The sequence below is a fragment of the Narcine bancroftii genome, chromosome 12, assembly GCF_036971445.1.
Source record: "Narcine bancroftii isolate sNarBan1 chromosome 12, sNarBan1.hap1, whole genome shotgun sequence".
Lineage (NCBI taxonomy): Eukaryota > Metazoa > Chordata > Chondrichthyes > Torpediniformes > Narcinidae > Narcine > Narcine bancroftii.
This window is the reverse complement of record NC_091480.1, coordinates 10,318,329-10,336,059: the sequence shown is the minus strand read 5'-3', so window position 1 is coordinate 10,336,059 and position 17,731 is coordinate 10,318,329. Positions and strand designations below refer to the sequence as shown.

The following is a 17,731-nucleotide window of genomic DNA, read 5'->3' as shown; positions in this document are numbered from 1 at the left end:
CATTGTAATATCCAACCTGTTTGTCTTAATTTCACTTCTCACTTGTCCATTTGCCAATGAATCCTCCCCAATTTTCCATCCAGTTTTTATCCTGCTATAGCCTTCCTCTCTACCCACAACACAACCAACTTTTATGTCATGCAAAGTTACTAATCATACTTCCCCTGTTCACAGGCAAGCCACTGAACATGCAAAGTATATAACATTAAAGACCAGATACAGGCCTTCAGCACACATCTGTGACAAACACTATGCCTAAATCAAACTAAAACTCTGTTACTTGCACAACCCTCTACCTGCTATCACCAAGCCAATCCCAAATCTAATTAGCCATTGCACCTTAGACCTCATGTACTTTAATTTGCTGGACCAGCCTAGCATGTAGTCCCAATCCATATGTTTGGGACAAAGACATTAAAACTGTGCTCCAATTTTAATTTTGTAATCAAACAATTCACATGTGATTAAAGAGCACTTCCAGATTTTATTCAAGGTTACTTGTATACATTTTGGTTTGACTATATAGAAATAACCGCACTTTTTATACCTAGTTCCATCATTTCCAGGCACCATAATGTTTGGGGCATTTGGCTTCACAGGTGTTTACAAGTACTCAGTTATGTTTAATTGCTTCATTGGTGCCAGCATAAGAACTAGGCTTGCTTCTAATCTTTTGATCACCTCTAGAGTCTGTAGTTGCCATTTTCAACATGAAGACCAGAGATGTGCCAATGAGAGTCAAAAAAGCCAGGATGAGTCTGAAAAGCAAGAATAAAACAGTAAGATACATTGCCCAAAACTTAAGATTACCAAAAATCAACATTTGGAACATTAAGAAGAAAGTGCTTACTAGTGAGCTCAGTAATTGTAAAGGAACTGGTAGACGAAGGAAGACTTCCATTGTCGATGACAGAATAATTCTCATCATTATGAAGAAACCACCCTCTCTCCACACCCACCCACCCCCCCGCCTCCAAACACCTATTCAACAGATCAGAAGCACTCTTCAGGAGGAAGGTGTAGATGTATCAATGGCAGAAGACTTCATGAATAGAAATAGAGGCGACACTGCAAGATGCAAACCACTAATTAGCCACAGAAACATGATGGCCAGATTTGTTTGCCAAAAAGTATTAATGAGCCTGCAGAATTCTGGAAAAAGGTCTGTGGACAGATGAGATCATGATTAATCTGTTTCAGTGTGATGGCAACAGCAAAGTGTGGAGATGCAAAGGAACCGCCCAAGATCTAAAGCATACTACCTCATCTGTGAAACATAATGGCAGAGGTGTCATGGCCTGGGCATGTAGGGCTGCACAGTTACTGGCACACTCATCTTCAATGATGTTGTAATTGCTGATGGCAGTAGCAAAAAGAATTCTGAGGTGTATGGAAACATCTTATCCACTCAACTTCAAGCAAATGCCTCCAAACACATTGGACATTGCTTCATCTTTCAGCAAGGCAACGATCCCACACATACTGCTAAAGCAACAAAGTTTTTCAAAGCTAAACACTGGAAAATTTTTAAATGAGACCAAGTCAGTCACCCGATCTAAATCTAAATGAGCATGCCTTCCACATGCTGAAGACAAAACTTAAGGGGACAAGTCCCATAAACCAGCAGAAACTGAAGATGGCTGCACTAGAGGCCTGGCAGAGCATCACCAAAGATGATATTCAGCACCCGGTGATGTCTAGGAATCACAGATATCAAGCAGTCATTGCATGCAAATGACATGGACTAAAGTACTAAACATGACTAATAGGCATTTCATTGCTATGCCCCAAAATTAAGGTGCCCTGAAATGAGGGGACTTCTTATAAAATGTGCTCCAATTTCTACAAGGTCAAACCAAAATGTATGAATACTCTTTAATAAAATTTGGAATGTGCACTTTAATCAAGTGTGAATTGTTTGATTACAAATTTAAAACTGTGAACACAGGTGAAAAACAATGTCTCTGCTCCAAACATTCTGAGGACTTGAAAAAACCTTTATTAAAGACCAGATGTCTACTACACAGTCTTTAGTAATCTTCTTTGTTAGCTTCTAAGTAACTCATCTGTAGCTAATTCCTCACCTTCCTAATTTCTGTCAATGACTTTCAATATACTGTATCTTTACCCGTTTCTTTTAATGTTCGATCCTTCTAATGCTGCATGCTGCCATGGCTAACCCCAATCTTTACAAAATAAAAAGCATGCCTGTGGCAATTAACACATCCACCGCCCAACCCTCCTTTTACATTGTCCTTTCCATGCCTAGATTTTGCTGTATAAATCCCTGTATTATTTAATCCAATTGGTTCCATATCACATCATCAAACATTGCTTTGCAGGGGAGAGTTCCAAATTTCATTGGAGCCATGGACTCTCATGGAGGACTGGGATAAAAATTTTGATCGAAGGCTAAGAAAACACATTGAGGGCATTTTCCCAAGCTGTGTCGACCCGGTAGCAACTCAGGTGTAAATATTTCAACTAGTCTTGCATATTTCTCAATTGTCATCCCATTTGTTACTAGCTATAAATTCTATTGTTGATGTCCATCCTCACACCAAGTCACATTCATCATTAATGGCTTTCCTGTGATCTACATCAGCTTCAAGAAATTCATCCAATTTTTGAATGCCTCTATTGTTTTGCAGCTCAAATCTTCTGCACTTTGACAGGATGGCAATCAGTGCAGTAAAATTCCAGTTCGGAGCATATTCACAATTTTAAATCAACACGGCGCAGTGGGGGTCCTTCAGCAGGTGCATAAACAGTTCCGGAACTCCCTCCACGATTAGGATGCAGAAATGGCTAAGCGATCAGATCTGGTGCTTCTCAGCTTTAATGAACCACTGTCCCCACCTGATCTCTGGAGCACGGTGTGGAATTTCCATGAGTTTTCTCCAGGCGTTCTGGTTTCCTCTCACATGCCATAAAGGTGTGCAGATTGGTACATTAATTAGCCAATGTAAATTAAGTCAAGTGCATTGGTAATGAAGGAGGTAGATCACAGAATTGTGTTGGGGTGAGTTGATAAGAATAGAGAGGATAAAATGGAATTAGTGTATATTAGATCTTGATCAGTGCTGATTCCGTGGACCACAAAACTTCTTTGCACATTGTTTAACTACAACCATGTTCTCTCCATTCTCCTTTAAAAAAACTCCCCCAAACCTAACTATGTATTTTTGGCTTTTCTCATATCGATCAAAATTTCATTTCATAATCCCACCTGAAACTTTATGTTAAAGGCATGTTCAAGTTCTTTTGTTGAAGTCATCTCTGACTCATTTGTGACAAGTTTTTGGAAATTATTGCAGAACATCAAGTCCTCTCCAGACCATCACAAACAAGTACACCAAATTTGTGTCACAAATCACAAATGGTTTTTATATGCAGCAAGAATTACATGCTTGTAACCCAACTGTACAAGTTTGGTCTCTGAGAAGAGACCTGCCAATTTGACAAAGGCCACTGGTCTGCCTTGGAGAACAATCTTTATTGGGAGAAAATTGAGGTCCAAACACCTAACTGATGAATTCAAGCAGCTGTACCTGTTAATGAATTCTATAACCTTTAAAAGAGCTAAAGGAAATGGATGAAAGTCAACTCACTTGCGTTCAGTAAACAAAAGAGGCCTTCATATCAATCAACTGCTAAACGACAACCAAATTGACAGCATTGTGGGTCTGATTTTAAGATATGGGGGGGGGGGTAAAACAGAGGATTCTGTTGACACTGTGGTTAAGTGGAAAAACAAATGATGGAGAAGCTCAGCAGGTCATTAATGAGGCAAAGGTCAAGATACATCAATGTTTCAGGCTTGAGCCCTCCTAAGTGTGGGGGAACACAAGAGATGACCAAACAAAAATTTTTAGATATAGTTGTGTTGAAGACGACTAGAACTTTATATTTTATTATTGGTGCTAAAGGCAATTTGCATTATTTTTTTTAAAAATTGAGAAGGTTCCTGAAAATTCGCACTCCGCCCATCTTCCACGACATTGTCATTCTTGCCAGTGTTAAGGTTTTCAAAATGCAGTTCTAAAAGAAACAAATGGACTTTGCATTTAATGACTTTCAGCTTTTAATCAGTTTGTTTAAAACAATTCAACTAAAAACGCAAAGCTCAAACAGTTACCAACGTTCCGTAAAGACACATCCTGGTGCCTTTCATGAAGCAACAGTTCAGTAAGAGCACAAACTTTGTTTTTGCAAATATCTCAAATATTTTGCACCCTGGGAGTGCAATTACTTGCAATGCTATGCATTTCAATTATAAATATACAAACATTGTCACCAAAACTCAATGTTAAAAAAAAATTACAGCATACATCTTTATTTTTGGATTTTTAGACTTTGGCGAGAAATCACTGTCCTTAAACATCTGCAACTTTGGCGGAGATTTTGCACAAATGCAAAATCTCTCTTCAGACGGATCTTACCAGTCCTAATAAAAAGAATATGAACAACCTCAATTTCAGCAGGAGTCCTGCAGCAAATTGACAATGAGAGTAAAACATTCAACCGCCATTTCTCTTCAAATTTTATAGTTCAATTTTTAACAACGAGCAACAAGTAGCAATCACATTGAAGTTAGTTGTCCATAAAAACTATTTGTGCAGTTGAAATTAAATGTGAAACCCCTTGAATCAACGTTCTCAGAACTCCTGCAGTAATGGTCCAGCAAAACCTTCAGATCAGAAGTATGATTCATGATACAAATACATCCTATTTGAAAATAAAATGCAGTAGGGATTTGTAAAACTCTTTAAAGTGACACAACTTGATCCGATAAGATTAAAAAAAAGTTTACAAAACACTTTGCTCCAATATCTCTCAAGATATCCTAAACATATGAATTAATGAAGCATCTCCATTGTTGCATTTATTACAAGGAGATACATCTGCATAAAAACGAGATAGTTTGACTTCAGACTTGTGAGCCCTATAGGCTACTTTAAATTGTAGGAGAGAGTGGTAGGCACATAAAGATGAGGTATTAACTAATTTGAAATTTAAACTCCAAGCCTCTTCAAAAATTAAAAGCTGTAGGCCCTGTTCGTGGGCTTTATTTAAATGTTATCTGAGGGAGCCTCTCTCCCAATACATCATAAATGTTAGATATTGAAATGTTATAGAAAGGTTGCAAATTAAAAAATGCATCAATTAAATTATCATTCCTCTTAGGAAATGTAATTGAGATCAAAAAAATCTCTAATCTGTAGATACCGAAAAAAGTAGAGTATTTGGTAGTCCATATTTAACTGAAAGTTGTGGTAGGAAATGTCTCTCTCAAGACTTGTGTCAGAGTCTTGAGATATTGGAACGAAGTTCTTCAAACTTTCTCTGCACTTTGTAAAGTTAATTTTAAATCTAATCCCTTAACTGCTTGTGGTTGGAGATTGGTATTGTTGGAGAGAATGGCTTAACTTTAACTGCATCTGATCTGTGCATATTAACATTTATTTCTCTTCTGGCTTGGCAAGCAGTGTTGCTCAGACAGAGGGACGTTGCTCCGCTTACTCATGCTCAATGGTTACGTCATGTTTAAACTTAGAGATTTGATGCTCTATTTCTGATTTGAATTCAAATTTTCAAACACTGTGGGTACCCTTTTTGAATTACTTTCATAATCTTTTATTTGATATGAAGATAGAATATGTTAACTAATGAGGTAATTTATCACTCTCATAAGAATTCTGTCTTTTTCTGGCTAAACAGCTTTCTTGGTAGTGGGTTTAGATTTTTTTTAATATAAAATATTAATACAAATCAATGTATTTGATTGAAAATGTGGGGTACCTTGGATATAATTATATGATTAAGTGTAATGCATCTTTGTGACTTTTAACATATTCTTCATGTACTCTAAAATTTTTGATGTTAATAAAAATATTGAAAAAGAAATTTTAAAAAGTGTCCCCATCTGGTTCAGTGGACCTTTATCTCTGACTTATTAATTGAAACATTTAATATTAAAAATATAGTGTTGAATATATTTTATTTGTGCAGTGCAGTTAATGCTGTCACTGAACCCAAGAAACCCAAGTTCAGCCCTGATACCAAGGGCTGCCTATGTGAACTTGCACATTTTCCTCTTGATGAAAGTTCACCTGGGTGTCCTGGTTTCCTCCCACATTCCAAAGCCATGCCTGGAAGCTATTGTATAATTATATCTTTGATAATTTTTGTGATTGACCTCAGCAATCACAAAAAAAATAGTCATACAGGTCCTTTCGGCCCACAAGCCCACACCGCTCAATTATAAGTTTTGAAGGCCGTAAGGAAACTAGTTGATGGACATGTCCAACAGAAAATAAATTGCAGGTGTTGAGAACCAAAGGAGTAATGGGACTAATAGGGACATCGGTCTGAAAGCTGAGACAGATCTCATGACCTTCCTGCGTCAGAAGTATTGGATCATTTCTAAATACCACAACACTTTCAGGATTAGACAGTCAGCTTCAGAATGTGAGATGAACATCTGATCTACAGCCATCCAGAGTTAGTTAACACAAAGGTAGTTATAGATTTGGAACAGGCTGAGCAGGAGGTTCCTAATTAAAAATCTAAGGAGATAAACAAGTTTGGGATTCTTGAGTGGCGACAAGGGGCAGCTTTCGCACGATTACTAGCAAGGTTAGCTCACTACAAGTCTGGAAGCCTTTTGCCTTAAATAACAATAAGCCCCTCCTTTGAAAAGATAGAAAATTCCATCTCCATAGATTTTACACTAAACTGAAATTGTTTAAATCTTTGTTAAAATACCTGTTGTAATAGCATGAAAAATTTTACCTCTAAACATTTACTTTCGTGCAATACACGAGTCAAGTTTCTTGAAACCTTAAGGAATCCAATGCCTAAAACTGGCAAATTTGGGTTGCATCCACATAAATCTCAAAGTATAAAACACAGGAAGAAAAATCAAAAAAATTTGATATACTAAAAAAATTACAAAAATACTTCAACGTGAAACCAAAGAAAATTAGAAATTATTTCTTTCAGCAAGTAATAGCCAATATTCAGGAAATCTTCTACAAAACAAACTACCTTTTAAAAAAATTAAATTAAAAACTTTGCAGTAAGCATTGAACTTTGCATTTTTTAATATTAATGGTAATTTTATATACACTAGGCATGGCTCTTAAGAATTTTAAACCACACAAAGTAATAGCTTATATATTGACTTGTATATCACAATATAATCAGAAATCAACTAAGGGTCACCTGATACCCAGCAGGAAGCAAGCTTGAGAGCCAAATTTCCAGATACACATTTCCAGTTTTAAAAGCCAGAAGTTTAAGCTCCAAATACTAGCTCAATCAACATTTTGATTTTCTTATAACATATTTTCGATTTAATAGGATGATAATAGTCCTGGCATCACAGTGTGATACAGTTGCTGCAGAGAAATGATTTGGAAAATGATTTCTCAGGACGAGAAGAGTGGCAGAGAGGATCACTCGTTTCTCCCCGCCCCCCCCACCCATCAACATGATCTACCGGGATCATTGTCTGAAAAGGGCACCCAAAATCATTGAGGACCCCTTCCATCCTACACACAACATCTTTCAGCTACTCCCATCGGGGAAAAGATACAGGAGTATCAGAGCCAGCACCACCAGGCTGAGGAAGACCTTCTTCCCAAGGGCAGTGAGAATGGTGAACAACCAATGGAACTGCTCACACTAACCATCCGAGACTTTCCTTGGTACAGAGCAATATTTATTTATTATAGATAAAATGCTTGTCCAGCATATGTATTATTTGTTTGTTTGTGTGTTATGTTTGGTTGTGTATCTGCATGTTTTGCACCGAGGACCGGAGAACGCAGTTTCATTGGCTTGTTTGTACCTGTACAATCAAATGGCCATAAACTTCACTTGACTGGTCTTGAATATTACTGATAACATTTTGAAAATGCCAACTGTATTTAGTCAAATTAATTTCCTTGGTTCAATTTGGAGTACTTAATGACCTTGGTTTAAACCATTCTCCCATGGCAATGCTTATGGTCAGCTGAAGAGCACTAAAGAAAGCAGCAAACCCATTTTCATTCTACAACCTGGTGGAACAATTTTACTTCAAATACAAATTTTCACTGCTATAAACCAGTGATTTTCAAACTTTTTCTTTCCACTCACATACCACTTTAAGTAATCCCTATGCCATAGGTGCTCTGCGATTAGTAAGGGATTGCTTAAGGTGGTGTGTGAGAGGATTTGAAAACCACTGTTTTAATCGTCCCTCATTGACTCGTTATGTGCACGGTTTCATAACCCCAAAGGAAATGGGCCAATGACAATTTTTCTCAAGCAAAATATTTCAGTAATAATTGGGCCTGGAGCAGTGATTCTCAACCTTCCCTTCCCACCCACATATCACCTTAAGCAATCCCTTACTAATCACAGAGTAGCTATGGCATAGGGATACCTAAAGTGGTATGTGAGTGGAAAGAAAAAAAAATTGTAAACCACTGCTATAAACAGATCAAGGTCACTTCCTCTTCAGAATATCATGAATTCCCAGCTTCTCCCATGGCCAACAATTCCCACAAGGTGCTGCTTTTTCTATTTAGCAATTTAAATTTTTTTCCCCTCGAGATTTCTTCTTGGGTACTCCCTCAGGTTTCAGGATGACTTGCTTCTATTCCAAATCTGAGAAGTGGAAGATGCCCGTGTGCAAATTCTTTTTAACGTAGGGTTACCTTGGCACAACAGATACCACATGGACATGAAAGATCAAAGACCATTGGAGACTAGGCTCTGTGGCACATATTTCACATTTGCTTCCTGGAATTTGAAAGCTTAATGGTCTGAAAAACTTGAAACTTAATCGATCAAAGTTAAGTGATAGAAAAGACAAAGTAAAATCAGTAGCAAAGTGTAATACTAGCATTCGTGCAGGAAAATTAAATTTAGACATACAGCATGTTAAGAGGCCCTTCCACCCAATGAGCACATGCCCCTCAAGTGCACCAATTAACCTACAATCCAGATATGCTTTGGAGGGTGGAAGGAAACCAGAGCACTGGGAGGAATTCCATGCAGATACAGGAAGAATGTACAAACTCATTGCAAAAATGCTGGAATCTGAACTCGGGTCACTGGTGCTGTAATAGTGTTACACCTAACTGCCATTGAAGTCTGTCTGCAGAGGGCAGTTACAATTAGGAAGGATTTCACAGGCTGAAGTTGTGGGGTCAATTATTAATTCAAGTTTGAGAAGTTAATAGCCAAAGATATGGACATTTTCTCCATACCTCTTGATATCTGAAGACACAGATGAAATGTGACATTATTGGATAAGCAAGGCAAAATAGTTATACTCCCAGTCATTTGTTCCCATGTCCAGAAGGATTATAAAAACATGGCACCTTGTACAACTATTGTTTAAATAGGTTTGTCACTTAAACATCCAGGCTGTTGGTTACACAAGATACGTGAGTGCATACAAAGCTGTAACTGGGCCCTTTATAAATGTAGATAGATATTTGCGTACAAGTGTTAATTAAAAATCAAATCACCATTTATTACCCAGTAGTACCACTCAAATGTTATTAAAGTAATGAAATGTTTTTTTAATGTTAGCATCCACATCAGTAAGATACTGCAAGTTACTTGTTACCAAGGTGTTCAATGATGAGCAAAATTGAAGTTTATACCAAGAATTTTGTTACAGGTCTCACTCAGCTCTCAATCAAGTGGAGCCAAGGGGGAAAGTGAAATTATCCTAAGTGAGAACAACCTTGCCTTTGAGCAAACACATGACATTAGTAAACTGCTTCATCTGATTTGATCAGTGATTAGGATACAAAAACAGCAAAAAAACATCAGCTCAGTTTTAAACGAGCACATGATCTACCACAACTAAAAGTACTTCAGTATCTTCTCCAAAAGTGTCAATTCTGCTTCCAAACAAGCCCTAGACTAGTGACTTTCAACCTTTTTCTTTCCACTCACATCCCACTTTAAGTAATCCCTCTGCCATTGGTGCTCTGTGATTAGTAAGGAATTGCTTAAGGTGGTATGTGAGTGGGAAGGGAAGGTTGGGAATCACTGCTCTAGACCCAATTGTTACTGAAATATTTGGCTTGAGGAAAAATTGTCATTGGCCCATTTCCTTTGGAGTTCTGAAACCGTGCACATAACGAGTCAATGAGGTACGATTAAAACAGTGGTTTTCAAACTTTTTCTTTCCAACCACATACCACCTTAACCAATCCCTTACTAATCACAGAGCACCTATGGCATAGGGATTACTTAAGGTGATATGTGAGTAGAAAGAAAAAGTTTGAAACTGCTGCCCTAGAACAAAAGAAAAATAATGATCAAATTATAATACGATCAGGATCAACTGGTCAAGAAATGGCAGGTGGAATTTAACTCAAGATGAGTGTGAGGTACTGTACTTTGAAGTTAAACCTGGTAGGACCTGCACAGTAAATGGCTAGGTGTACGATGTAGACCAGCGACCCGAGGGGAACAAATTGGAGTTCTCTGAAGCAGCAGTACGCCTATAGACAGGGTGGCGAAGGCAGCTTTTTGCATGTTTGCCTTCAGTCTGGGCAATAAGTAGAGAGTTGTGACACATTACAACTGCATAAAATGTTGATGACACCACACAGCATTGTGTACTTCTGGTCACTTTGCTATAGGAAGGATGTCATTAAGCTGGAAAAGGAGAGGTAAGATTCAAAAACCCATTCCTCCCTCCCTGGTTTTCGCTGTTCTCCCCCTCCCTTATCCACCCATTACCTCCTGCCTTTGGAACTGCACTCCTCCCTATACCCCTCCCTCCACCTTTTTGTTCAGACACCTACCCACATTTTGATCATACCTTGATGAACGATTCAAGCCCGAAACAGTTATGTATTTTTATCGTTGCTACATAAATTACACTGCTGAGTTTCTCCAGCGTTGTGTTTTTAAGAATATTACTGGGAATGGAGGGCTTCAGATTGAACTGGCCGGGACTTTTTCTTGGAGTGTAGGAGGCAGTGGAGTGAATAAGAGGTTCATAAAATCATGGGGCATAGGTACAATGAATGGTCATTGTCTTTTTCCCAGGCTAGGGAGCCTAAAACTGTTTAAGGTGAGAGGGACATCGAAGGAGCAATTTTTTTTTCACAGTGTGGACGGTAAACAAAAAAATTTGCTAGAGGAGGTGGCACTGTTACATCATTTAAATGGCATTTAAACAGGATAGGGAAGGTTCAGAGGGATATCAGCCAATAGCAAGCAAATGGGACTCATTCAGGAAGACAACTTCACTGGCATGGACAAGTTAGCCAAAAGGCCTTTTAAAACTATGCTGTACAACTCTTGGACCTTAACCAACAAACATTTGGAGATGGCTGTTGTCGGAAAGGTGGGGGCAAGGATGGGGGAAGACGGTGGAGATGAGAAATAAAAATTTTCCCTTTACAGTGTTACTGGGAAGTTTACTAAATTTGCAGTCAAATTTTAATCTTGGACTACAAATAGTTTACATAACAAGATGTCATTCTGCCAATCACATTCTAGAGAAATACCAGCATCCATTATTTTGTTACAGCTTCACAAATAATAGATCCATTAAAGTTGCCTGGCTGTTTTAGCACAAGCTTTAAAATCTACAAGATTACAAGCTATACATGATCTATCACCACCCAGTCCTCTCCAAGGATTTTTAGCATGTCATGGAATGAGACAGGAGTTTACAGCTTCAATCACAGAATAAATTCCTTTAAGAATATTTGATCTTCAAAAACTAGAAAGCTATTAATTGGCAACGTGCATGTTAGTCCGCTGATTCGGGTTAAAATATTTAGCCTTCCTTGCTGTAATTGCAGAGGGTGGATGAGGAAGGCAACTTGTACAGGTTCACCAGGTTGTCCAGCTCAAATTACAACCATGACATCCATACAGTATCCTCACAGGAGAAGTTGCATCAGTCCGTGTGACCAATGACACTGCACATTAAGAAGGTTGGCCAAATTATCACACAAATGTCATGAGACATTATCCAAGAACAAACAGCAATCCAAAAATCATATGCAAAGCCAACACATGCTGGACAACGTGCACTCTAAGCCCAATATGTCAATTAGGATCTGTATTTGAGCACATTGCTGAAGTTTTCTTAAAATCTCAGTTGCTTTAATCTTTTACAGATCTTGCAGATTAAATAGAGCCAATTTATAAACCAGGATGTTGCCTGGATTGGAAAACAAGTCTTATGAGGCAAGGTTAGCAGAGCTGGACGTTTCTCTTTGGATCGTAGAAGGATGAGAGGAGACGATAGAGGTCTACAAGATTATGAGAGGCATAGATAGGGTGGACAGCCAGCACCTGTTTCCCAGGGCGGGAGTAGCAAACACCAGGGGACATCTCTACAAAGTGCAGGGAGGAACGTTTAGGGGAGACATCAGGGGCACGTTTTCTTTTAAAAACAGAATTGTGGGTGCCTGGAATGCCTTGCCAGAGATAGTGATGGAGGCTAAAACATTAAGGACATTTAAGAGACTCTTAGACAGACAAATGGATGAAAAGAAAATCAAGGATTTTGAGGTTGGAATGGTTTCGTACCTTTTTAGGTATGTATAGGTGAGTACAATAGAGGGCCAAATGCTGTAACGCTCTATGTACATCTCCTCTTTAGGATTAGCAAGACTACATCTTTTCTCAGTTCTGATAAAAGGTCAATCTGAAGCATTAAATGCTGCCCAATCTCCTACATCTTCTGCTTCCCACATCAAACCCTCATATTTCCAACATCTACATTTTTTTGCTTCTCAATAAATAAAACAGGCTTTGCTTGAAAATTGAAGCTTCCAAAATGACAAAGAGGGTAATGGCCCAGTTGTTGTGGATTTCTGTAATGCTAATTGATAAGCTAGTAGATTTATCATTTGGTCACCTTAGCACGTTACAGTTTTTCCTACCTCAATTGGGCTACACAGGAAGATTGGGAAATGTTACCATTCAATGTATTAATCATTTGGACTCCCATGTTCCTGTTCATGCTCAAGGACTACCAACAACCACATATAGTCTGTGTCCCTGTTTCCTTGGACTGATTTTATACCCAACCACCAGCTGGTTCATACTGATGTTCGCATTGTAGTTTACCCATAGACCCAGTCTAGAGTATACATTATGAAAAAATTAAAAAATGGCTGGAGGCCAAAGAGTTAATTACGCATCCAATAACTTAATGATCAGAGGATCTCAACTGGATGCTCGAGGCTTAAACATCAGATGGCATAAGGAGGACAATGCTCCTACACAAAAATAAACAATGGGAATTACAACTGAATAATCTTCGGGGAATGTTTTATTAAAATAGCTTTTAGATTTTAAAAATGGGGTAAAAGCCATACTGAACATTCCAATTTTATTCCTTGTACAGAAAATAAATACCAAGTGATTCAATTATTCGACTTGTTCACCATATGCAATGTTGATATGTTAAAATTCAGCTTGTAAACATTAGAAAGAACTTGCATTTATATGGCATCTTTCAATGTCTCAGGATGTTCCAAAGCGCTTTAAAGCGAAAGTATTTTTGAAGTCTACTCATTGTAGCAACATAGGAAATAAGCACAATCTAGGTTGGCCATTTCAGGCGCTTTTGTTTGATTCTCTTAACTGTGCTAACATGTTAGCCGGGAGCAGAATATCTTCAAGAGCAAATTTAAAACTGCAATATGTAAATCATTGCACAATTCTCCTAGACACAAAAGCAACTAAAACAATGACAGAATTTGGTCTTACTTAGCTTTTACAAAACATTTCATATTTCTTTGCCAAGTAGCATCCTTCTTTAGCACTGTTTCCTAAAAAATTGCTTTACAAAGTTAATCTCTTTGGGTACTAGTGAATCACAATATTTTTTCAGCATGTAAAGATACAGGGAGTTGGCCTTAGGGACACTACTTCAATCATCCATACCGATATTTCGGAATAGATAAGACATTGATTCACCATTGTGGATTCTTCGAATAGCCTCAGACAAGATCAGGCTGACATCAACGGTCTTTATTTTATGGCACTGAAGCTTCTGTATTTCATGTGGGACGGTATTAGTTACCACCACCTATGGAAGAGAAGGTCCGTCAATTTTAAACTTCCAATACCACAGGAGAAAAATCTACATCCAGGTGGTGGGCTGAATTACTCATCAGATTACCTCATCAATTGATGACTCTTCTATCAGTCTGGGTGCATCTGAAGACAAAAGACCATGGGTGGCCATGACATAGATTTTGTAAGCTCCTCTCTCTTTCAAAGAATCTGCAGCTGCTAAAAAGCTATCAACGTCATCAATTATGTCATCCTGTCAAATAAAAGTCAAACAAAATCAATTAATTTTTTTTATATACACATAGATTTAAAAAAATTAGGAAGTATGATAATAAATCAACTTTATGGTGCGGAATAATTTCACTGAAGATCCTGGATAAGAGGAGGAGTAAGGTCGCGAGATGGTTTGCTTTTCCAATGGCCCTGGAAGAGACCGACATAACTGCCTACATAATGTAGATCCAGTTTACAGAACCCACCTGTACTTTATTCCGATATTATAAAAAAATGTTCATGTTTAATTGCTGTATATGTCATATATTATTTGTTTTTTGAATGAATAAAGTTTAAAAAAAATGTCAATACAATAAAGATCAGAAATGTGGCAGTGAATGACTTGTTCGAAATAAAAATGAACTCAGAAATATTACAATATCCATACATTCTCTGATTTTCTAAAATCCAATCTATATTGTTCATAGAGCACAACACAAGTTCTGCATGCTAAAATTTAGGTTCTAAGAACTACTTTCCCAAGTCAAATTAAACAATGAACTCTAGTCAAGGATGATTCAGCATTTTGAGCTCTCAATTTGCTTTGATTAAACACAGACTGAAGACAAGCCATATATCATTATTCAGGAATCCCACCGAGTCCCTGGTTCCTGTACTTTTATTGAAAATTTTATTACGTGAGAATAGTGAAAGTGAATTCAAAATTGGTTGGTGTAATAATAGGAGTCATATTCCTGGGGGGGTGGGTGAGATCTGGGCCTGATGTCTCGCTCACCAAAGGAGAGTGCACGCATTAATACATCACCTCTCCTTTCTCAGAGTAGTAATCACCTCGTGGCCACTGTCTGTGGCTTGTCAGGCAGGAGGTCACTGCAAATGGCCTCTTCTACAAAACTGCGTCCACAGCAATACCTGTTTTCACTGAGTTTGCTACGCCAAGGCGCAACCAAATGTTCGGCAGTATAACTGGATGGGCAGGCTGGGTTTCTTAGCCTTGGTTGGCAGCCAGCAAAAGAGAAGGAAAACTCTCATTTCAAACCTAAGCAGATGGGCACGTTAGCCTCATTAGGCCATCCATCTAGAAGGACACTCTGACACAACACCGATGACCCGAGGACCTGGCTGTCACTGTCCCAGCATTCTAAGGCCGTGGCAGATAAACCCCAAGTGTAAAGGGTGGAGTCAGCACTCCACACAATGCACTCCACCTAAAATAAATCCATTGTGCAGGCTCAAAGGACATGCCCACGTCTATAATACTTCCCAAATCTTTGTTCGCAAAGCCAAGCCATGAGTCTTCGTCCATAAAGTCCTGGCACCAAATTCCTGAGAATGTCAGATCATCATTTCACCATGTATCAGTAGTAATATGTCAAAACACATGGTCTAAGTAACAATATGCTTTAGTGCATGATACTTTTTGAACTAAAAGGAAAATGACATATTTGCACAAAAGTGGCCACTGTCTGTGGTCTGATAAGTTTCATCAAAAATGTAATATTCCATATGGCAGCAAGAATCTAAGCACCAAACTTATCATACAATTGGGAAACAGCCCTGCAGCAAAAGACAGCCCAGATTAAAGGTAGAAGTAGAGAAAAATCAATGGGCAAGATACACAAGAGACTTCAGAAGCTGTAATCCAGATAAATAAATTGCAAGAATTCAGTAGGTCGGCCAACATATGTGGAAGGAAGTCAATGTTTTGAGTCAAAGTTATGCTTCAGAACTGTCAACGGACAAGATTTGTTGTTCAAAAAGACACTCAGGGGGTGGCAGGCATGTGGAACGAGCACCAAAGTGTGGAAGCAGGCATGTTAGCTTAGTTTAAAGAACACTTGGATTGGAGGGGATGGGCACTCTGCAGGTAAGTGGGAGTAAGTTAGTTAGGCCATGGAACAAGCTCAACTAAGGAGGACTCGATAACTACAGATCTTTGACAAAATCTCTGAAGAAATTATGAAGAGTGCATTAAAAGTTAGTTCACAAAGACAGCTTTTGATTTACAGAGGCCCCTACAAAATAAGCATTATATCAATTTAGCTAATCTCAATGTCGCATTCAACGTTATTTTATTTGTAAAAAATCACCAAGCAAAAAAATTTAAGAATGTACACTTTGTAGCCACTTAACATTCAGTTCCCTCATCTCATCATGAAGTCAAATAAATTCAAGATGAATCATCTATTCATCCAATTCTCATTAAATGGCTTGGCAATGTAGACAACTCACTATACCATAACAATATTGCAATATCATGAATTCATTGCCTCCAGAAAGAAACCCAAGTGCTGACAAAGCCATCTTATTTACACAGATCATCTATGAATGAGAGACAAAGCATATAAATTTATTTCATTGATAAAATGTGAATGATTTGTTCCAATTTTTCACTGCCCATTTTACTACAGCCAAGTCTAGAACAAAATAGGTACGAAAAAGCTAAAATTCTATATTTGACCTCATTTATTCTAGTTATAAAATCACTGCATTATGAATAGAAAACAGCACATTTAGAAAGTCAAATTAATTAGCAAAGATCAAGCAACTTATGGATTTAAAGCACTTTGTAAGTGCAGTTTCAATGTGGAATTTATAAATGTGTTCAACTCTAATTACTAACATGATGTCAGGTTTAATTAATGTACATGAAAGCTAGTTTTTTTCTTCTGCTGTCTGGAAGACAATTCATTTTAAAATGCTGTCAGATTTAATAAAGTCTTTGCAGGGTTTGAGTTCCTGCACACACTTTAAACTCGTGTTTCCTGGAAAATTTAAAACACTATTGTATAACATGCACCTCCATTTCCACCCCCCCCCAAAAAAAAGGGCTATTAACAGGAACAATAGTCTGTAAAAACTGCCTGAATGGCATCCCCAAACTCAGAGGATGCTGGATTATGTTTTTTTAACCGTAGAAAATAATAAATCATTGTGTTCTTGTATTTCTAGCAGCACTCCATCTCTTGGAAAGCAACATTTTTTAACTAGTATTGCCCACAATATTGTAAATGTGTAACACCCAATTCTGATATTCTTGATAAATGCAGTATGAACATACCACTATAATAGCTATTCTTCCTCCTACATCACCAACAACCGTGATTGGGGGTTTTTCCTTTGGAATTGACACTGAAGGTAAATAAAATGTCAAATGTTAAAACACGAAATCATTTTAACAAATACAGTACAACTCCAATTATCCAAAATGGTTTGGACCAGGCCCAGTTTGGATAAAGGCTTTCACCCCACCACCCCCCCCCCACCTGAGAAAAACAGTCCAGTAGCAATAGCAAATCACTTGCAACAGTATTTAAAAAAACAAGGGAAGGCTTTTTAAGCATTAAAATAATGTTTAATTCTCACAAAAAAAATGCTAGCCAATGCCGATCCCCGACACATCCCCACCAAGGCCACGCTCGTGTCAGGA

The 17,731-nt window shown here is 38.0% G+C and overlaps 1 protein-coding gene across 6 annotated transcripts in view; it reads right to left on the bottom strand.

Annotated features, from left to right (window-relative positions):
• Window positions 1–464: 464 nt before the first annotated feature.
• Window positions 465–17,731, bottom strand: part of prpsap2 (phosphoribosyl pyrophosphate synthetase-associated protein 2) — a 43,676-nt gene continuing 26,409 nt past the window's right edge. For 4 of the 6 annotated variants that reach the window (XM_069906661.1, XM_069906663.1, XM_069906662.1 and 1 more), the window contains 3 exons: window positions 17,363–17,433; window positions 14,174–14,320; window positions 4,058–14,080 (listed from right to left, as the gene is read on the bottom strand). In XM_069906661.1, the coding sequence (XP_069762762.1) occupies window positions 13,922–14,080; window positions 14,174–14,320; window positions 17,363–17,433 (377 nt within the window). In that variant the 3' untranslated portion in view covers window positions 4,058–13,921. Of the gene's footprint in view, window positions 759–4,057; window positions 14,081–14,173; window positions 14,321–17,362; window positions 17,434–17,731 lie in introns of those variants that run through there. The other 2 variants (XM_069906664.1, XM_069906665.1) reach the window with 2 other exon arrangements.